At 36.8% G+C, this 23,128-nt stretch overlaps 2 protein-coding genes and 1 non-coding gene across 5 annotated transcripts in view; 1 reads left to right on the top strand and 2 right to left on the bottom strand.

Annotated features, from left to right (window-relative positions):
- Nucleotides 1–4: 4 nt before the first annotated feature.
- rpl19 (ribosomal protein L19) lies at nucleotides 5–3,480 on the bottom strand. Its single transcript, XM_055052129.1, has 6 exons — nucleotides 3,414–3,480; nucleotides 2,981–3,087; nucleotides 757–879; nucleotides 552–672; nucleotides 335–445; nucleotides 5–199 (listed from the first exon to the last, which is right to left on the bottom strand). Exons 1-6 carry the CDS (start codon nucleotides 3,416–3,418, stop codon nucleotides 76–78), a joined length of 591 nt encoding a protein of 196 aa, XP_054908104.1. The 5' UTR covers nucleotides 3,419–3,480; the 3' UTR covers nucleotides 5–75.
- Nucleotides 3,481–8,214: 4,734 nt separating this feature from the next.
- The window catches only part of cacnb1 (calcium channel, voltage-dependent, beta 1 subunit), a 41,502-nt gene continuing 26,588 nt past the window's right edge, over nucleotides 8,215–23,128 (top strand). For 2 of the 3 annotated variants that reach the window (XM_055052070.1, XM_055052068.1), the window contains exons 1-2: nucleotides 8,215–8,457; nucleotides 15,447–15,533. In XM_055052070.1, coding sequence (XP_054908045.1) covers nucleotides 8,365–8,457; nucleotides 15,447–15,533 — 180 coding nt within the window. In that variant the 5' untranslated portion in view covers nucleotides 8,215–8,364. Of the gene's footprint in view, nucleotides 8,458–15,446; nucleotides 15,534–19,113; nucleotides 19,377–23,128 lie in introns of those variants that run through there. The other variant, XM_055052069.1, reaches the window with a different exon arrangement.
- Nucleotides 14,830–14,901, bottom strand: trnac-gca (transfer RNA cysteine (anticodon GCA)). Its single transcript has one exon. It is a non-coding gene; the product is annotated as a tRNA-Cys (tRNA).

The following is a 23,128-nucleotide window of genomic DNA, read 5'->3' as shown; positions in this document are numbered from 1 at the left end:
CAACTGTCTTTATGTACACTTTTTATTATCAGCGCTTGACAGCTGGCACAGTCAGGTGGAACAAAAAGAACCAGACTATTTCTTGGTCTCCTCCTCCTTGGATAGGCTCTTAATGAACTCCTCCTTCTTGGCCTGGAGGCGCTCCTCTCTGCGCTTACGAGCCTCCTTCGTCTTGGTACGACGAGCCTCGGCCTGATCGCTACGCAAAGATCAGAACCACCATCATTTCACTGCTTTGTAAACAATTTCTTTGAATTAAGTGTTTAAAAATACCACAAACTAGTTAGATGACAATATTGCTCTATGTAAATCCTGTCTGCACAGGGATACTTACGCCAGGAGCTTCTTGCGGGCCTTGTCAGCCTTCAGCTTGTGGATGTGCTCCATTAGGATACGCTTATTCTTGAAAACGTTACCCTTTGCCCTCAGATAGAGGCTGTGGTACCTGAAGGAAATGTAAAAAGGGCAAAAAAAAAGAATCAGGATATAGAAGCTCATATCATAACATTCCAGTTAGCTTGAGACAACAAGGAAAAATGGTGGAAACCTACATGTGTCTGTCGATTTTTTTGGCCTCCCTGTAGCGACGCAGCAGACGACGCAGGATCCTCATGCGACGCATCCAGCAAAGCTTCTCCGGCATACGGGCGTTGGCTGTACCCTTTCTCTTACCTGATTATGAAAATTAATCACAAAAATTTAGTTTTTTTGTTTTGTTGCCATTTTCTTAAAAAAACAAAAGAAGCCTCAACATACCGGTTCCCATGTGCCTTCCCTTGCGGCGTGCCAGCGTGTTCTTGCGGCACCGGGCCCTGGAATGGACCGTCACAGGTTTCCTGATGATAAGACCATCTTTGACCAGTTTACGGATCTGCTGGCCTGAAAAATAAACAAACAAAACATTTAACAAAAGAAAGAAAACTGGGAAACTACAAATGCAAATTAGGATTATATCAGATTAAAAGATCACTCACGACTATCCCCCTTCGAAAACTTATAGCCAATGCTACAAAATGTCAAGTAACATTATTTTTTTAAAATGGCTTTCTCACTTTCATTTATTATTAATTAATTATTTATTTAGTATAAATGCTGCCTCATTCCTTCTGATTTTATTTGAAGGAATAGTTTTTTTGAAGCTGCTGCTGGATGCTTCAGAAAGATGAACATGGTGAAACAAGCACATAACATTTCAACACCATACTTCCAGCATTCTGAGGCTCCTTTAGCCCCCTCTAGTGGCCACCACTTTGAAAAACACTGAACAGAGGTTAAAGTTTGTGAATTACCTCAGTTTTTGTATCTCAATATCAAAGACAGTACAACATCCCCCTACATTAAATAAATGCAAGAAAACATTTGAACTCAATCAGAGCTGAATTGATTTCTTGGATAATTTGTGTTACTTCCGCTAACCCCTGTTATGTTGACATGTGTATAGTAGGTGCTATTTTTAGCTATGAAAGGAGAGAGAACCAAATCAAATCACCCAGAGAATGACAGTCAAAAGTATGGAGACAATTTAAATTAAACAGGAGAAACATTGTGAGGAAATAGCTTTCAGCAAAAGCGTGTGTTTGATATTGCAGAACCCTAACAGAAAACATCCTGCGCATACATCAAACTTGTCTGCACTGTCCGATGGAAATGATTCATGTTCGCTTTTCACAATAGATTAACCTAAATGTGTGATAATCTATCGTGTTGCAGATTTTAAAAATGGTATCTTCTGGTTGCATGTAACAACTGATTGTAGAGGCTACCTGGCAGGACATTAAGTAACAGTCTAAAGTTTTGACAAAAAAAAAATAACGATGCAGCTCTTTCTATAAGCGCAATAAAGATAAAAGCACAGCAAAAGAAGAGATTAAACTTTTATTTGTTGCTATGATTCTGTCTTAAATGAGATAAGACAGAATCTAATCTTATGAGAGAATATTTAAATTATTTATAATAGTTGGAATTAATCAGTCTGTCACATCAAAATTGAAACTGAAATGGAGGTTTGCATTTCAAGTAATAAAGGGTTATTTAAAAAGACCAGTTAAATGGGTTGTTTACTTGAATACTGTTTTGTACATTTGTAAGTAGTTTTTTTTAGAATGTGACTCTTTATGTAGGATTACTCAATCACCAGAATATTCTATCGAATATTGGATTACTACAATCATTATTGGATGCAGCTGCTTTTCACTCCAGCAGCTTAACTGAGAATCCTTATGTAATTGTTCCCTAGAGCAACTTTTTTCACAATATTGCAGTTTGAAGAATCTCCACGGCTAATGTAAAAATAAAAACTCATTTCTTTCATTCCTGTAAAGATAAACCAGGGTCTATCACTGATAATTTGGTCAAACAAAACTCAAAGATTTTTAACCAAGTTAATGATTTGTTAATGTTTAACTATCTCCATGTTAAAGACAATCTGATTTGATACATGCCCGGACAAGTTCAGGCAATAATAAAACACAGAAAGTACCATTATTTAATTTCTGGACATAACTTTCTGGTTTTATTTTACAATAATTCAAGCAGAATGATTCCTTTTCAAACTTAATGATTCAGGATTTACAGCAACAAATCAACCTTGATTGTTGATTGATTGATTGTAAGAAGAAAGAAGCACAAAACATTGATGACAATTTCATGATATTTTTGAGAAACTTTGGATTTGGACAATACTTGAATCCCAGTTTTTAGAAGCCTAACTCTTCTTATTTTTAAATCGGCATCCATAATTCTGGCATCACATTTTTTCCTGAACTAAACGACGTTTTTTAACATGAAAGCTTAACAAGTAGCTCATAGACTCCTGCTGGAAAGCTTTGCAGACAGATATATTGCCAAAGATTGTGAGTTTAAGAATGGAGCAGTACACGCATTTTGAGCCATTTGCAACCAAGAGATAAGAGGGTTAATGCAACTGCAAACGTGTTTCTTAAGAATCAAGACAGAAAGGCAAATTAAAAAAATTAATTACGGGAGTTGGCGTTAGCGATCTCATTTGTCTCGTTGGGGTCGAGCCACACTTTCTTCTTTCCGCAGCGGAGGACGCTGGAGGCCAGCCTCTTCTGGAGCCTGAGCATGCTGTAACAACAAAACACGGGTTCGGAAGATTATGACATTTATCCATGTGTATTTATCCATCTATTCAACAATACCACCAGATGCTAACCACACAGCTAACTGCTAACTACCCGGTGGCTAGCAGGCTGCCAACATGGCCTCCCTGTCGCTACATCGTGTTGCATAAAAAGGCGTAAATGTGTCAAATGTAAGCCTGGAATAATGACTGAAACAGAAATATGTGTCAAGAACAAACTTGGATTTATTATTTTTTCAAACACGATATTCTTTTGTGTATTTAAACAGTTAAATTGTGACTTTTATCATGCTATCAGCTGCGCTCCTACCTCATGGCTGCTACTTCAGTAGAAAAAGGAAGGCTTGAGAGGCAGACCGGAAGATACCATTTTTAGAGGAGCGTCCATTTGTTATCATGAAGCAACTTCGTTTTAATCAAAGTGAAACTTAGCTGTTATTACTACACAAAATTCAAAGCTTATAAATTATATATCTAAAGATCAACTACGTGTAAATATGACTAACATAAAGCTACGTTAAAAACTGTGCTTAACTGGCGACCCCCGTGCCTGTCTCTTCAAAAATATTAGTACGAGCCGATGCGTTCGCAATGCATTATGGGTCAATCTGTACCACATATCTGTATGAACACGAGAGGGCGCCATTGAAACAAGAATCAACAAGTATCTATAAGTCCTATTTTTGAGATCATAGAAAACAGAACAGACTAAATGCTAATAGTATGTGGTAAACATTACAATTCAATTTGTATTCTTACTTTTTAACCATTAAATGACTAAAAAAAGCATAAAACTCTCTAATGTTTCTGTGTGTTCAGATGTGAGTGATTATTTTAACAATGTAACTTTTGGCTTATTATTTCATATTGGCTTTAAAAATGATAATGTATTGAGCATGAGTTTGTTAAATTTACTCTTTCATTCTTATAATAAAATGAATAAATAAGCAAATTGCATTACAGTGAACAGTTAACATCCATGACCACATTTAAGTCTAAAATATGCAGAAAATATTAATTATTCAGAGCATTTCAAGAGAGCAAAAAAAAAAAAAAGAAGAAGAAGAAAAATCTTTTATTTTTTAAGTGTCATCCATTAAGAGGAGGAAGTGAGAACAGTGTGTTGGTGTAGCGGGTGGTACTTAGAAAGACTCTTGTAAAAATAGCCAACTGGTACAGTACAATTTGACTAGCGATCGTTCTGTCCTCGACCTTCTGGAGCACCATCCCGTCACCACATGGAGGCTGCAGGCTTACAGCGTGGGTGCATAAGGACCTCTCTGTGACGTCTTCACCTCATGTAACTCAGAGAGCAGCGAATAAAACTTTACAGAGGATTCATCAGCAATGTCCAATGCAGCAGAAAAATAAATCCAAGAAGCTTATTTAGATGTTTTAATATGTGATGATGACCTGCTTTCTGTTCAGAAGAAAGCTCTTTTATGAGTTGTGATATTTGGAAGCATCTGAAGATACTTCCTTGATTGAGATTGGTTGTGGTGCATCCGATTTTAAAGTCAGTTGTTGAAAAGTTACATTTCAAGGTCACATTTAGTTCCCAGTAATGATGTGGAAATCAGGTAACTGATTCACAGTTTTGCAATATTTATTTTATCAACAAGAAGGAATTTTATTTCTCTGAATTTTTATAATACAACCAAAATTAGAGCAAAAAATCAGCTTCTATTTTATTTCTACTAACAGAAACTGATCAATTTAATGCTTGATAACCAGAAATGTAATTTGATCCCACTTTAATTGTAAATGATAAAATTCAGTTCAGAAATATAATGAGATCTAAATCTAGTTTTGGGCAGAGTATCCAAAGGTTTTACTCAAGTAAGTAAAGCAGTACTTCAAGTAAAAGTAATAAGTGGCCATACAAGAATAAAAAAAGTCTCTGTTAAAAAAACTAAGTGAGTAACTACTGACCAGAACATCAATCATTTAATAGTTAAAAATACATAATTAGATGGATCAAAAATGATGGTATTTTAAGACATGCAATAATTTATATAAATAATATAATTGCAAAATAAAAGCAGGGCAAAAAAAGAAAAGTTTTCCAAATCAGTTTCTTTCAATATAAAACATATGTCTGGTGAATTTTTGGTTAAAACATGTTTGTTCTTAATTTAATGAAGTTACTCCAGAATCCAGACATTTTACTCAAGAGTAGTAATACCAAGGAGTATTTTCCTTATAGGTGACCTTTTGTGCTTCCTTGTATTTGCACATACAGCAGTAAAACCCGCTGATCAGACATGCTGGAACTCAGCTTGAGTTGGGGTTTCTGGGTAACAGCGCAATGTGACTCAACAATCAGGAGGTTTTTGAAACGCTCCAGTCACAAAAAATATTAACTTATTGCTAAAACAAACACTGTGGGTTTTTTTTTTTTCAAAGTCCTTAGGCTGCTTTTAGAAGAAGTCAAACCCAAATATCAATTTTGCATAATACATTCACTTCAAAAGAAACATGTATTGTCCACAAAGTTTTAGTAAGATATAGATAGCATGATTTAAAGATTTGCTAACTATACACTCAGTTTGTTCCAAATATATGAAAATAACCTGCAATCTGGAGCAGCTCAACAGCAAAACTCTAAATTGTGGATTATTATAATTCACAGAACCTTCCAGGAAGAATATCAACAAACTAGAAATGTCATTTTGAACTTTGTTTCTCTTTCCCCAGCAGCCAAGACAGCAAAGTCACAGGAAGATATCTACCTCCAAAGCCACTTTAAAAGGATTTGTTGATTCTTTTAAAAAGAGGAAAATTGGTTTTAAGCTTCCTCCCACCACCTCACCGGACACACAATCTGCAGAAACAGAAGATATAAGGTTGTGGGTGTTTGGTCCATCAGCTCTGATACCGACTGCATGATGGAAAAGTGTCTCTATCGCACACATTTTTATCTTAATACCGTTATGTGGGCAGAGTATTACTCTCCAGAGACAGTCTCATTTATAAGTATTCATCATTATTAGAGTATGCAGCCCATTGATTACTGTTTAACAGCTTTGTGGTTTTACTATTAAATTTCTATGAGTTTTTCCTCAATTTCAAAATGCATATACTTCACAGAGTGGCTTTTATTAATGTAATATTGAGAAAAATGAACTTTTCTTACCTTTCCACCTTGATATAACATTATTCTCTCATCAAAAACACACATGGAGTCTTGCATTGATTCTTTCATGCAAAATCCTTGAATCTCCATGGCAACCATTCAGCTGTGCAAAATTTCTGTGGTGGACCTCCACAGCATTTTCCAACTCAGCTCCTTCAGACTAGCCAGCAGCAATTAGCAAACACCAGGTAGAACTTCACATCTCATTATACGAGCTACTGAATGTTGCTAAAGGGTTAATACAAGCGCACTTTTAAACGTGACTTCCTAAAAATCAGCGGTTTTTAAAGAGACAGAGGCCCAATTTCAAGGCATTAAATTACAAAGTTAAATTCCTTTAAAATCATATTTGACATATTTAGCAATATGTCAAATATTACTGCAATATAAAGTTATAGTAACTTTATAATAATTGCTGTAATAATTGGTAATAATTGGTATTATGCGCTTGGGAAATAAATAATACTACCAATCCTTTAAATAAAGTAAAACTGAAAAAAAAGAATAAATACAGAGACATTTTGGAAATAAAAATTGTTGACAGATAGAAATCAAAAATGAATTTTATAAAATACTTCCTGGTGTTTCTTTGTCATGTGAGGTCATCAGGTCATCCGTGTCCCTGGAGAGAACAATGCGCTCAGTGTAAAACCACATGTTTGTTTCTTCAGATTGTGATGGCTTCCTGCTCTACTTCATAAACTAAAGCAGAAGACGAACATTTTCTGCATCATTACAGCCCTGTGTGGCCTGGCCTTCATTACACGGAGCTCTGCTGCTCGCTCATCACTCACTCAGTGAAGGTGGAGTCATTTCATCGGGGCGTGGACCACAGCCTCCAGCTGGATGGAGTCTGTTGATCTCTCACAAGCAGCACAAACCATGTAAAAGCGGACAAAAACACAGAAACACGCCGGTAGCTGGAGCATGCGTCCTTCAAAATAAAAGCCTAAGGGCTTACCATAATAATGTGGCCAGAAATAAAAACATTACAAGAGCAGCAGGAAATATTTCATTATCTAGCTTTATTTGTGTAGCACAGCCTGTTGCTACAGGAGGTTAGACAAGTTTTAAGTTCCCAGAAAGAAATGATTCTGAAATCTTCATGGCAACCAGTTTAGCTGTTTGATTCAATATTGAATAATTCGTCTTCCAAAAAATATTTTCAGATTGTATTATTCATCTGAAAAATCTGATAGCTATATTACAAACTTATATAGTCTGTAATATAACAAACCATATTATTCTAATGTAGTTTGTTCAACACATCCATGTCAAATGTATACAAAATATGGAAAATTACTTCTTTATTTTTCTACATATATATTATAAATGGATCTGGAATTCATTATAAATGTTATTTTAAACATAGAAACTGTGGTTTTTTTCATTGTTCTCTTTGTAAGGAGTGAATAGTGAGCAGAACAACAAACCTTACAGAATAAGAGTTTTATTTTATTTATTTATTATTATGAATAAATTAAAAAAATACTTCTCCAGATAACATTCGATTTTTTTGTTTTTTTCTAGAATTCTACCGAGATTAAACTAAAAATTTGAGGTTTTTTAAGAAAAAAAGCAAATATTCAAACATAGAAATTTTATTGTTTTTTGTAGATGTTTTATGAAATTAATTTCAAATTTTTCGATTTTTCTTTTCTAAATTCTCGACTTTTTAAACTCAGAAATGTTCACGTTTTTTTTTTCCTAAAAAAATTCTGAGAATGATCCAAAATGTCTGAGTTTTGTTTTTACCACTATTTTTTTTCAATACGTGCACCCAATTATTGTTAATCACTTAATAATAATTAGTATTATTATTACTACAAGTGGACTGATAAAAAAAAAAAAAGAAAAAAAAATGAAATTAAAAAAAAAAAAAGTTTCTCCAACCGGATGCGTCCGTGCGTCATTCCGCACACTTGACGGCCGTGTCGGCGCTCAGTGCGCCAGTGTGTAACGCTGAAGGCTGGAGGGAGGCAAGCAGCTGTTGCCATTATTTTAACCAGCCAGCTCAGATCCATCTCCGAGTTCTCCCCTCCCCTGGACAGAAAGAAAGATGACTCCGTCCACAGCATCATAAACAAACGACAACTGAAAGAGATTCTTTAAAAAGTGAAATCAAATGGTACAGAAAAGTAGTAGTATGTCCAGGACGCCTTCGACCCCAAACCAGGAGATCCCCATGGGCATGATCGACCACCATCCGCACACGCAGGTAAGACAACAGAATGAGAGGGAGGGGGGAAAAAAAGCTAATAATTATGATTTTTTTTTCCTTTTGGAGTGAGCTGCCTTTTAGATGCGCAAAGCTGTTTCACTTCTGGAGATTAACAGGTTGTTCGGCGCTCTCCGGTCGCTTGAATCGCCTCTGCGCTCATTAAGCATCAATTGAATCAAAAATTACTGAGGAACAGGAACACCCGGGTGGTTTTGTAGAGGGTGGCAGCTCTTTCGAGTTTTCTCTGTTTTGTTTTTTGAAATGATCTTGGAGATGTAAGACCGTGTTGTTGCGCTTGAGGCTGATTCTGAGGAAAACCACACCTTTGTTTAATTAATCTGTTATACCCCAAACAAACTGCTGATCCGATCAAATGGAAAAACACATGTTGGCACGGGGAGCAAAATGTTCAGCTAAACCTGTTAGATCATAATTTAGGGAGATTAAATCCAGTGTTATTAGAATAAAAACTTGATCCAGTTTCCTTTCAAGGTGTCAGTTTTTAAAGATTGTGTGTAACGTGGGCATGTTTAGTCATAAGTCTTTAAATTGATGAAAAAATGAGAATATCTAGAACAAACACACCCACGCTGAGCTCAGTCATTGTCTCTCTAGAGAAGAGAGAGAGAGTAGAAAAAAAATCACCTCATCAGAGACAACCAGCGCTTCAAACCATGCCAGATCCTGCTCTCTCCACTTTACTCCCACTCTTACCAGCTCCCTCTCATCTCTCTCATCCCCCTCAGCTCCTTCCAGTTCTTCCCTACGAGTGTCCCACTATCACCATCACATCACCATCTCACCTCATCATGTCTGTTTTTAGAAATCTGATCTCTATCTGTGGAGTGAGACTGTGGCGAGAAACAGATGGACAGCCTTCTTGTCCAGGCAGCAGGGTGTTTGGTCTTATTTTGTCCTTTTATTGTGTTTTAAGTATGCTCCTCCTATCAATCAAACGGAAAGCGCATGTTGCCGTGCAGACGAGAAGCTCTAATATCCTGAATTTTTTCAGTACTTCTGGAGAGATGGACTGTGGGCAGAGAACTCATCCGAATTCAGAGCAGAAGGGTTTCTTAGATTAAAGATTGTGCCTGCAGATCTGCAGTTGTAGATCTGAGCAGAATATTGGATTAGGAATTCTGTATAAAAGAGAACAAGCTGGAGAATGTAACTTTTATTGAACAAATTAGTTTTTTAAGTATTTGTTAAAACTCACCATGTTGTGATAGTAAAATATGAGACACATAATACTCTGAACTACTAACGCCGTCTGCAGAAACAGAGGCAGGAGGCAGGTCTAGAGCTGTCAATCAACTTCATAAACATGCTGCAAAATGTCATATTAGTGGAGAAATAACTTACCATGACACGAAACTTGTTTCATTAAATGTGCTATTGGTGAAGAAACAACTTACAGTGACAGAAAAACTGTTTATCTGCCATCATTAGAGGCTATTCTAACTTGTCTGAGCAACTGGGGTATGAGCAGTGTGCACACAGGCTTGATTGACAGCTCCAAGACCCGTCACCTGGTTCTGATTGGTTATTTCTAATTAGCACTGGAAGCTCTTGGGAAAAGGGAGATGTGCTTGATTTTTTTCTCATACCATACCGTCACAACATAGTGACAGTTTCAAGAAATATGTAAATATATATATATATCATTTTATTTATTTTTAAAAAATAAAAGTTACGTACTTCAGCTTTTAGAGGTTTTCCAGTTAATAGGGGTGCAGTTTTCTTCCTGATCGTCAATTAGAGATCTTTAAAAACCCTGACCTGCTAATTGTGATTTGGTCTTTTTTTTTTTTTTGTCTAAAAATGTTGTTAAATTTAGCAAGAATGTCGCTGATTTGACAACAGTGGGATTGTTAAATGCAAACATACAAACATGACCCGATGGCGAGTCTGTCAGTAAAACTTCTCTCCCAGCAGAGCAATAGAGGACACTAGTTGATTTTTAGACCTTTGCCGAGGTAGATAAGATTGATAAATACGATTGGTTTCACATCTGAATATCGGCTGATTTCCCAGAATTAAGAAAATCGGGTTGGGTTTGTCGCTGCACCCCAAACCACCTGCCAGCCGGTCCGTCTCTCACACCCTGCTTAATCACACTCCTAATCTGGGAGGATGTTTACCAACAGGAAGCCTCCCCTCCCTACTTCCTGTGGCATTTCTCTGCCCTTTCCTGACATGAACACAGCTACGTTCAGCTGCAGTGGCTTTTCACAGATCGTCTGCGCTCCATATTGAGCATCTAACAAAGCATGAGTTAGCTTCTCCCTTCTCTCATCTGCTGTGATATTGCTTCATCTAACATCTTAATTGCTAATATATTTGGTGGCAATGCATCATTTCTTGCTCGACAGGCGTTCAGACACTAATAGGTTGTTGCAACCAAATGTACTTGATGCAATCAAAATCTCATTTTGGGAACGCTAATGACATCTTTTTTTACTGTGGAAATTAAAAATTTTGGTGAAATGTTCAAAACTGAGGTGCATTTATTGCTCTTTCTAAGCAAGCAGTCGCGAAAACTGAACTGAAGATCAGTTATTTATTTATTCAGCGCCTGAGTCAACCAGCAGTTTCAATTAGATCTTAAAGGACAATAATAATTTGGAACAAACTGCAAGGTTTGTCATTTATTTACATCTGTTTTTACTTTAATAATCTGACCATTATAATGCACTCAATCTAAACCTCATTGAGATATTTTGACAAAACTGCGAGATACATGTACACAAATACTTTCCATCCAATTTCAAAAACATTTAGTTTTTTTCTGAACAATATGCAGAAATAAAATTTTAGAGATCTATAAAGCTGGTAGAGACACTCGCTTTTCAGCTGTGATTAGAAGAAACGGTCATTCAACTGTGATTTGAATATAAATGCAAAACATTTTAGTTTCTAAGAAAGCATTGCATGCAATATTGTATTAAATCTAAATCAAATATGTTGGAAATTTTTGATTTTTATTTTGTAAAATGTGGAAAAAGGTCATAACATGCATAAAATGTGAAGGAAAAGGTAATTTTCTGTCACTTATATTCTTTTAAGATCTATTGCATGATTAATTAAATCATAATTCATTAAGATTACAAATAAATATTGTATAGCAGCAATACACAACACTGGCTAATGAACAGATATAAATAGGAAAATCCAAGACAAACCACAAACTTTAACCTAAATATTTGATTATAAAAGGAAAACAAGAATCCTTTTGTATAAATTACTTATTTAATTTACACCTGAAGACTTGTTTTCACTTATCATTTACACTAAAAGTGCAGGAAAGGGTTTCAGTTGGAGAAAATTATTTGAAATCGGCACTTTGAAACATCTACATGCAAAAAAAATCTCTAAAAGTATGAATGAAGGGCAAAACTGAAACTGCTGGAGATACAGGCATCAGCAAAAATAAATAAAAAAATAAATAAATAATGATAATATATAAATAATAAATAAAATAAATAAATAATATTTGAGTTAATTTAGAAAAGAGTGAAGCGCAGGAAACATGAGCCTCAAAGTGCTGATATGGGGAAACATTTGGCTGTTGTCTTTTTGTGAACGCATAAAAGAAGCTTTCACTGCCCAGGATTAAATGACTCCACTGCAGTTATTTAAACAGCTCCAGTAATTGGTACTGATGGAAATGTGACATTCACCCCCCACCCCCACTTCTTTCTTTTTCCCCTAACAAGCTGAACATCTAAAATGGAGGCAACGAAGCTTATGGTCTTCTTCTGTTGCGTTTGTGTCTAATGGAGCGACACTTCATCAACGCTGAACTTGCTCTGACGTTTTAGAGACTGCAGGAGTTAAACCTTCTTAATGTTTTTAAAAAGAAATCAAAACATTCATCTAGAATCCAATATTTTCTGTCTGTGTTTTTACATGTCAAAGTTGCAAAAATGACAAAGAAGTGAAATGACCTCCATTTATAATTTCATCTAAAATAATATCTTGATTCAAATGTCTTTGATAGGCTTGTTAAAGATACCAAAAATGCTCGTTGTTTGATGTTCTGATGTAAAACAGTCATTCAGGAGAATTACAGGAGCAAACATGTCAGCCATCACAAGCTAATATTATCTGTTTAATTATTAACATCTTAAGGATAGTTAGCGGACGGCAAAAGATGGGTAACAAAACATTAAGAAAACAATTGCAGCCTTGATTTTAATGAACTTTGGGTTCAGACTGAAATTGACATAACAGTAGCTGTAAAAATGTCACTTTTATAGAGAATAGAAGCTTTTTTTAGTCTTTAAAAGAAGACCGAATTGAGTAGATTGACAATTAAGATGTTAAAAATGTAACTTCTTGAGTCAGTCCTGTTTACGTTGTATAAAATTTACTTTTTCTACACTTTAAAAATATGTTTTCCAATTAAGTCCAAAGGTGAACAAACATGCTTACATACATTTTATTTTTTATTTATGTAATGTACAGTTTAAAATCATCTTGCCACATGTTGACATAAATAACAGTTTTGAATGAAAAGAAGAAGTTGGAAGAATAAAGTCTTGTATGTTTTACCTCTTCTCTCAAAAATCAATTTGATATAAGCAATTTAGCATCAATCAACTATCTGTATACATCTTTAACAGAAAACAGGCAATAAAAATATTTTGTGTATATTAACTTTGTAAAGATACAACACTATTCTGAATCAATATCCTTCATTATACCTTGATTGAATATGTTTTATTATTTTCTTTAAAAGTAAAAATTGAGGTACTCTCTTATAAAAATGAAGGGAAAACAGGGCAGAACTTTTTCAAATGAAAAACCAGAACAGGGAAGACGATAGATCAAGTAAAACAAGAGTATATGACAATTTCCCTCATGTAAAATTGCAGCGTTTTGAAATGTGGTGATTGCATCTTGCTTTATAAATCTACACACTGTATTGATAGGTGGTTAAGACAAAGCTGAAAATCAACATTATTGACTTGTGTTTGTCTTTCTCATTTTTTGCAAAAGTTGGAGAACAGGATTTGTGAAGATTCTGTGTAGGTGGAGTCTGACATCATGCTCTATTTTTGCTCTTGAACAAAACAAAGTACAGTTGCTCATGCATTTTGATGATGTGTCTTATATTGTCTGTTTTAAATTTACCAGAAAATATTCACAACCCTTTCATCTTTTTTCATGTCTGAAAGCTGTAATTAAATCAAAAGTGTGCATACTTATGCAACCAGGTCTTTGCACAATCATTGAATTTCTCAATGTATTCCTCTATTATACTCGTTTTTCCTGTCAATAATATTCAAGAATATTCCACAAAAGCTTGGCACTTTAACAAGAGTGTCCACTTTATATATCCACTTAGAAAGAAAAAGCAAACTCCTGCTATAAACCAGCAGATTTGATTGAATTATTGATTATGTTGGTCATTTTTAACCTTTCCATACTGAAGTAAAAATAAAAACACTGACAATAAACCCACGTTAATGCAAATCATAATCCAGAAAATATTTACAGCATTTCACTGACCCATTATCAGAATGTCAAACTAGGTTATTAAGTTTTTTGCTCATTTATTGGAATTAGACAAATCACATTTTCTCAAGTATTCACAGCGTTTGCTTTGGCAGCAATTTAAAAAAATATATTTTTTATATTACTTAACAAAAATGTCCAAACTTAGCTTTTTGAGAAAAGAAAAGCAACAATCAAATTGGTTTTGGAATAAGTTTGCAATGTTATAAAATGTGGCAAAAGTGCTGGAGTTACAGAGAAACTCCTTAGAAGCAGCTTTCGATTCCTCTTTTCTACATCAAATAAACATAACTTGTAGTTCAGCAGGAGGCTTGAGATAAATTCAGTTAATGTGTTTCCCTCATATCTGCTCCCTCCTGACCGAGTGTGTTTGCTTTAAGGCGTTGTGACGGCCTCCTTTATGCACATTGGACACTGTGTGACTGTGATGACAAAAACACCGGCGCAGGTCGCTTATTACAGGTTCCTTGTTAATCTGTCTGTGTAATCTGCAAGTCAAGCACAGGGGACTTTTGAGGCAGTTGCTCATTGCGTGTAGGAGATTTGAAAGGATGACTGGGTTACTGTAAGAAAGTGTGTGCATTCAGTTGTGCATGAATATAATTGCCTCTCAGGGTGTGAGTAATGAACCAAACGAGGCTTACGTTAAGAATTTGCCTGCGGAAAAAATATGCGAGGTCCCGGTTATGAACAGTTTCTGTTAAAATGCACTATAGGCTGGTTATTTTAATGCACTGCGTTTGTGCATGACTCATTTTAGGTGCAGGAGATTTGTGTAAACAAGATAAAATGTACTCCTGTCATGCTGTGTTGTGTGTAATACACCTTATGGCTCAGAGCTGGAAAAGCAGGGGGCATCCGGATTAGAACTGGAGACCTCTTGATCTGCAGTCAAATGCTCTACCACTGAGCTATACCCCCGTGAAACATGAACACACCGGGGAGGAAACAAAGCCATACCTGAATGAAGTGCGCATGCTGTTGCTGTATTGATCCATTGTGTTTGTTCTTCACCAGCTGTCCTCTTTTCACGCTTAAATAGGCGGCCCCCTAATTGTCAACAAATATGATTAGACTGTATTGTGTAGCCATGACAATGCGAGCTGGGAAGGCTCCTAATGCAATGTGTGGCCTCAGCCTAACCCAGAAAGGCCATCTGCCAGAGGTCTACCAATCAGATTACAGCATCGAATCACATGAAAAATAGCGAGTAATAGATGGCGGTCGTGAAGGCTGTGGGCACATTTTCTTTGGTTGACTTCCTCTGTGGTCTGGGACTCTTGCCGCTTTATCTCTTGGCTCCATCTTGACTGCCTGATCGTTTTCAGAGGATTTCACAAATGGTCTTCCAAATGTTAATGGCCATCAAGCTCCCCGGAAACGAGGGTTTCTCAGAAATGTGTCGGGTTAATTATGAGACTGATGAATGACTCAACTTTTTTTTTTTTTTCCCTCAATCTTTTCAGGGAAAGTATGCCAAGAGGAAGAGCCGATTTAAGCGCTCAGATGGGAGCACATCTTCTGACACCACCTCGAACAGCTTTGTCCGACAGGTAACATTTCACTCATAATCTCCTTACTCTCTGCACTACTCCTTAATTACGAAGCCTTAAATTTAATTATTTAAAGTATAGCTTTAACTTTTTGGCATCTAATGCCAAAACGCCAGCGATTTAACTTAAATATGGGTTTTAAGAGTTCTTTAACAGATTTTTAAAGTATTTTGGTGCTGTTCTGAAAATTATAAACAAACAAAAGTATCTTAAAGTCTATTCTCTGAACGACAGAAAGCATAAGGAGTTTAAAACTGGGCTGATGTGCTGATTGTTTTGTCCCTACATGGTTAAATATAACCAAAACAAACACTGGAAATAGAAAAGACAAAAGAGAAATCCATTTTTGTGTACATTTGTAAAGAAGGAAGTTGTATTTTGTATCTTCTTCTGAGGCTTTCCTGTCATTTCCTGCAGTAATTCTTGATGCAGCGCCACCACAGGCGAGGAGGGGAACAGGATTTTTTTTTTTTTTTATGATTTGGGTAGTTTGACACAATAGAAAACTGCAGCTGCTGAAAATGTAACAAATGTTGCAGTTTTTGTTCCATATCTATGGAAGCATCAGGTTTTTAATCATAATTTGTACCTGAAACTAAACATGATGGCAGTCACATTTCTCCTGGCAAGTCATGGCAGGAGAAAAAAATGGTTGGCAGGTTAACCAGATAAACAAAACAAAAAACAGTAAACCGTATCCTAATTTTCTGAGGTTGATCATATTTTTCAACATTTTCTGTTTGTCTATGTTGGCAACAAGAACAGTATTATTTTGCATTATTTTGAATATTTTATCAGATGGGGATGCTCTGGTCTTAATCTTAGTAAGATTGGTTGTTTTAGCATGAATTAAATCAAATTAAAAGCAAACATTTTCTGTCTTTTTCAAAAGGCTGCATCCTAAAATCGTTTTAAAATCTAAAACGATGTCTAAACCATCTAAACTGGCAAACTAAATTGAATCATCTCAAGGGCCACAAATGGCCTCTGGGCTGCTCTTTGAACATATCTGACTTAGATATTAAATATTAAATCTTGGATTTAATCCAAAATGAACCCTTCTGCTTGATCCAGACCCAGCATGCAGGTGTTTTGGTTCTGCTATCAATGCATTCTGTGTGAACAGTAATATATTTCCACCACAGGAAGGCTGGAGTAAGGCATCGCACTCTCATCATGACCTGTGCAGCCTTCTGTGTCTGGACATGACATTTCTGAAAGCCATGTGGTGACATGGCTAAACGAGCCACTCTTTTTCAGTCTGACCTCTTCATTTCAGAGAGGAACTGATGTGCTCGGCGCTGTATGACATTTAACTGTTTGGTTCTGGCACTGCTTTAAAAAAAAAAAAAAAATCCCATCACTGTCGGTGCACACAGGGAGCTGAAGTCTCCTGTGGTTTCTAAAGGTTAGCAGCATTCTCGCCCGCACACGCTGCCCTTCCCACTGCCACGTCCTTCATTAACTCAGAGCAGAGAAGACGACACCCGGCAGTAAGATAGTATTTATTACTATGATTAAACATGCTGCAGATGATGTGTGTAATCAGCACATCCTCTATCTCTCATGTTGCTGCATTGCATTTTGCGCTTTGATTTTCAAAATCTATGGCACATTTTTTATTTTTTTTTAACACACATTCAGTTGGCTCAAAATTGCCAGACAAAAACAAAACAAAACAAAAAAAAATAAATAAATAAAAGCAACACCCTTTCAGGCAACATATAGGATTTTGTAAATATGGCCTCACATAACCACTGAGAGCACAGCCCCGTATAGGCTTTACAGTCTCGCACACGCCCACGCCAGCACACGCTCGCTCGGTCGCGAGCACACAAACGCATCGGAGCCACAATCAACCGATGGCAGAGCCTGTGGTACACTCGGCCTGGTTTCTATGGCAACCGGGTTGCTGAATCTTCCCCTGCGTGCGAGCAACGGTGGGATGTGGAGACGAAGCAACGGTGGGATGTGGAGACGAAGCAACGGTGGGATGTGGAGACGAAGCAACGGTGGGATGTGGAGACGAAGCAACGGTGGGATGTGGAGACGAAGCAACGGTGGGATGTGGAGACGAAGCAACGGTGGGATATGGAGACGAAGCAACGGTGGGATGTGGAGACGAAGCAGAGGATGTTTCGACAGGTTCGCGTTCGCACGCACGTGTGTGTGTGTGTGTCTCGCTCATGCCCAGCTGTCAGAGGTGCTTTGGTCCATGGTGATGCGCCTCGGCCTTTCATCTCGAAACTTTGGCGGTTTCATCCTTCTGGCCATCATCTTCATCCTTCTTCTGGCTCCTGAGTGCCAGGCGAGGGCGCGGCCCGCACGCTCACACGTCTCCTAAGTTTTGGGCGACAAGTTGAACAAAAACACAAAAACACCAGGCAAACGGCTGCCTGCAGCATGAGGTTGGACGGTTGCTTCCTGTTGCTCTGAATGAGACCGAGGAGGGTGTCAATGAAAAAATTAATGATAATTTAATGTTTCTCTTTACATCAAATCATAAAAAAACACTCAGAGATTCATTAAATGGCCATAAAATCTAAAGGTTTCAGGACAATTTATTATTAATTGAAATGCAGACGTGGAGAAAACATCTCCTAGACATTTCAAAACATTATATTCAGATCTACAGGCTTTGAATTTTTTTATTTCTTTATTTTTTTGTACAAACGAAAAGGTGGAAGAGGTTAGGCATTGAGAAACCTCCCTTGGTGGGTCAAAGGTCGCCCTCTTGTGGACAGAGTCAAACCTTGCTTTGTCCTGAGGAACACAAGTTTCAAAAATGGTAAAAAAAAATAAATAATAATTTTATGCATCATTTGATACATTTTGAATGAAATATATATAAATTAAATGAAAATATAAATGCATACTTTTTTTTTTTTTTTGCTAAAGTCCATTAGCAAATTGTTTTGGCTGACCAAAAGACACATTTAAATAATTACAAATGTTTACATTGTTTTATAATTGTTAGAGTTTTTTATTTGAATAAACATGTTTTTAGCTACTTATTTAATTGGATTGTGGTACTCGATAAAATAAATGAGAAATTAATAAAAAATGAATAAGATAAGATATGCATTCATGATCTGGATTTGGCTGAGAATTAAATTGAGTTCAGCATGCCTGATGTAGGGTGAGTCACTGTAAACTGGTAAACTGAGCTTCATGTCTGCAGTTCCCTGAATCCCCCGGATGATTTCGCTCTATCCAAAAGATACACAAAGGGACAAACTACAAAGTGAGAAGTTGGGGAGAATGACCTTGTAGCAAAAGTTCAAAGGAAGAAAAAGTGGAAGTGGGGGGATGGCGGTGCAAAATCCTTGCCACTGCCCGGTTTTCTCTCTGTTTCTCTCTCTCTCTCTCTCTGGTCAGCTGGGCCTCTGAATGGCTGACGACTGCATACCAAACTTCCTTCTGGGTCTCAGCGTGTTCACGTCCATGTTTCTGTCCTGCCAGGGCTAAATATATTTACCCAGATTGCAAATGTAGCACAAGTCCTGCAACCCGACCCCCCCTGGTGCCCCTATAGCCAGCTTCGACACTGTACGCGCTCCTCGGGGGGTTGTGGAGGTGGGCGTGTGCGCGTCCGCGTGCGGCCGGAGGTTGAGAGTGCGCTCTCTTAGTTTCAAACACTTTTCTGGCAGTCTACTTTATCACACACCACCACACACTCATGTACTTGCTAAATTGACATACAGACGTCTCTCTCACACACACACGCACACACACACACTCGAATAGAGTGGACTCTGGCGTTGTCCCCTTGGTTTGCCGGGGTGCAGCGAGCGTGGCAAACGAGGCATGGAGCGGACCGAGAGGATTCCAAGGCCCGTAATGGTAAGAAGTAAAGTTTGGCTACATCTGACTGAAATGGAAGGACAGAGTTTTAAAACTTCAGATATATTTCCGTTGACAGATTAAGTGGATCTTTCTGTGCCATCCTGGTTTGTATTTTTCTTTGCTTCCCATGTTCTGACTGTACCAGCAGTTTCCATTTTGGGCCGTGTTACAGCTGCTCAAAAGGCGCTGTGTTTTTAATTAGACCTCCTGTCCCAGTGGCTGCGTCGGTGCACCAGTCTTCCCAGCACCATCACCATTTCAGGGGGGCTTTTCCATGTTCCTCCACAGGCGCAGGCTCAGTCTATCCAGCTGTACAACCTCAATGTAAACTTGTAGCTAACTGGGTTTTCATATGTCTTGAAATTAGAAATTGCAAATATCTGCATTTATGTTTACAATCTCATAATATGTTGCATGTTCCAAGCAATATATTTAAAAAGATTGAGCTCTTAAAGTGGCGAGCTCAGACTTCCAGCTCTCTCTCTGACTGCCATAAACCCCAAAATAGTCACATCTGACAAGCTGGTTCCCAGAAAGAGTTGCCATATTTGTTTGTTTGACAAAATCACTTAAAGATTCTCTACGTTGTTTTGACTGAAGAGATCGGAGCAGAAATCGAGTAATTAAGTTGATTAGCCATAATATTATGACCAACTGCTTGATATTGACTGGGTTACTTACCAAGTTGACAGTGGCGGCTTCTACATTGACTAAGAGGTTTTCTTCAGTGGAAACACTTTTTTCACATCACACAAGGCATGTGTCCAACAACCGGATGTTACTACTGGTGGAAATGACAAAGAAGACGACAGGAAGTGGTAGGATGATGACGATGGTGCGACATCACAAAGTTACTTACTTTGTGAACAGTTTTAATTGTGTTTATTATTTAATAGAAAGACTGCAATTCCAAAATTGTGTTTTTTTCCACATTAGCAGAAAAAGTTTGTGCCGATTGGAGTGGAAACATGGTTACTGGAAGTTGTTTTTATTTTCAATAATTGTTTTTTCTTTCAAGAGTAACTTGCTTGTTTATCATATCCATTAATTGCTTCATATGGGTTGGATTTGGGGAATTTATTTGAGCGGTCCAGTTTAGGTCACGTTTGTCTTACTTCGTTCGTAATAATTTACGGAGTACAACTTAATCAGTAAATTTTAAATTGTATATTTGTTCTTTGACTAACAACACATCAAATACTTTTAGCTTTTTCAAATGCATCAAAACTGAAGTCATACTCTTTTCTTTGGTTTGTGAATACCTCAACAAACTCAATACTGTCTTTTTCTGTCTGATTCAAAGTGGATATTACTGTTAAACTTTTTTTGTCTTTTGTGTTTTAAAAATCCTAAACAAAAGCACATCTTATGACATTATTGCATCACTCGTTTATTATTTATTGTTCACTTTATCTCCCAGGCCCCAAAAAACCTTACCTTGTCCTAAGTAGCTGGAATTGTTCTCGTGTTTCATCCTGAACCAATGTGTCCTCCGCATATTCAACACGCATATTCAAAGATCCAGCTGGAATAACAGCAAAATGCCGTCTGCTTCGATCGAGTAGCCTGGGCTCCCACATGTCAGAACGCCACAAACGCTGATGCATTGTGTTTTCTGACACCTTTCTATCAAAAACAAATTTATCTGCCATTTCAGCTGTTAGGTTTTTGCATCGGTTTGTCCACAGATTGGTTGTTTTCCCTCAATTGCATTTTTCATTTTTGTTTTTTCTTTCTGATCCTCAAGTCAGTGAGCATCCCTCAAGTTAGACGTTTTTGCTTTATACAAAATGGTTCAGAGTTAGCTAATATATCAACCATTGTTATGGAACAAGATGAAATATTTGTTTTCTTTTGATTAACATCACTTGAAGTTTGAAAGTGAAAAAATTGACATCAATATTGAGATCAATTTGTAAAAAAATGTTTTTTATCTTTTGGATTTTTCCCTCTTTTTTTTACCCATTTTTGTCACACTTAAAGGTTTCATACTTTTGATAGTTTCAGACATTTTTCCAGACCTGAGTAAATGCAAAATGCAGTCTTGCTAAATTAAAACAAACTTACCAAACCAAACTGGTTTGCATTTGAAAATGTAATTTTCTCTAAAATTGTGCCACTCCTGATGGTGGCACAATGGCAACTTTAAATGAAACCTTCACTTTGTATTTCAGTCAATCTGAAGACAAGACTTTGACTAGACCATCCAAAAAATATTTTGATTAGCTATTTTTTTTAGACATTCAGAGTGGACTTTGAATTGTGAATTTAAACTTAAGACCAGATTGGTGTTTGGATTAGTTCAACCATTAACTCTGATTTCAACTGTCAATAATGAGACCTGGATTGATTTAGAGTTTGTTCTGGGTTTTTGTGACGACCTGGATCAGTTATTGATGTTGTCTTGGAGTAATTTTGGTTGGCCGCCTTTTCATATTCCCTTTATTTGTGGATCATAACTCCTGCTGAGGCTCTCTGGCATCTCAAAGATTTAAAAATGAGTGAACGACGTCAATGAATTTGTGTTTCATCAGCTCTTGAATCAGTTGTTGCTTTTGAGGTTGGTGGACAGTTGTTTTATTGAGTTAAAACAAACTTTTTCTTGTTAACCATAGAAATAAAAATCTATGAGGGGTAAATGCTTTTTCACTGCATTGCAAATGTGGTTGAAAGATGGCAAGAGTTGAATGCATATACAGCTCTGGAAAAAATTAAGAGTCCACTGCACTGAACCCCATTGAAAACCTGTTTTTTTCCACCAAATATTGATTTCTGATCTCTTTCTGAGTTAAAACATTAGTATTGTTGTTTCTAAATGAATATGAACTTGTTTTCTTTGTATTATTTGAGAAAATGAGAACATTTCTCATTTTTTGCAAATAAATACAAAATTTTAGCTTTGAATTTCAGAGAAATGTCAGTAGTTCATGGAACAAAAGAACAATGTTCATTTTATTCACACATGTACAGATAAAAAGTAAAATCAGAGAAATTGATTGTTTTAAGTGGTCTCTTAATTTTTTCCAGAGCTGTATATTTTTCGGATATAGCTGTGTAGTTTCCCTTCTTTGGCAGGAGACGTTGTCTTCCTCAGAGATAAACCAGAAAGGATATTTAATGTTCTCACTTTTCCTCTTTCTTTATTCATTCTCACATCATCCAGTGTGATCAGTGTGAAGATATTTTTATCTGTTTAATTATCAGGGTACAGGGTTTGCAGTACGTGTTAGCTCTCCGATGGTAATCACCTCTTAGTCATACTCTGTGGATTCTTGCAACACCTGCTGCGATGTTCCTGTTTCTTCGTAACAGATTAAAATCTTTAAACTCTGCGCTTTTTTCTGGCATCATAACAGAACAGTACAGTTAAGATTAGTTACTGTGTGTGTGTTTTTTTTAAGACAATAAGACAAAGGAATGAATGATTACTAAACTATCACACCATTAATGCCAAGTCAATATTTGTATAGTCTTTCAGAAACAAATCTGCTTCTTCGATTTCGCTGCTGCTTTTCAGGACTTGTCATTTTTCTTAGTCGCTCATCTTCTCCCATCGTAGCTGCTCTCCTTTTCCGAACTGGATCTATTTAGTGGTCTTATTTTCAGCAACGAAACATGTTTAGCAGCTTGATGACTCAACAAATGAGAAAAGTTTGCAGCAGATAATTGAATAGTCTCAGGAAAACACCAAAGTTACGAGAAATGTCACGGACAAATTAAGGCATGTTTTAAATCAGAAGATTTCAGAC

The sequence above is a fragment of the Poeciliopsis prolifica genome, unplaced genomic scaffold (assembly GCF_027474105.1).
Source record: "Poeciliopsis prolifica strain line A6 unplaced genomic scaffold, Auburn_PproV2 SCAFFOLD034, whole genome shotgun sequence".
Taxonomy (NCBI): domain Eukaryota; kingdom Metazoa; phylum Chordata; class Actinopteri; order Cyprinodontiformes; family Poeciliidae; genus Poeciliopsis; species Poeciliopsis prolifica.
The sequence above is the reverse complement of the archived record's forward strand: the minus strand, read 5'-3'. Positions and strand labels throughout refer to the sequence as shown.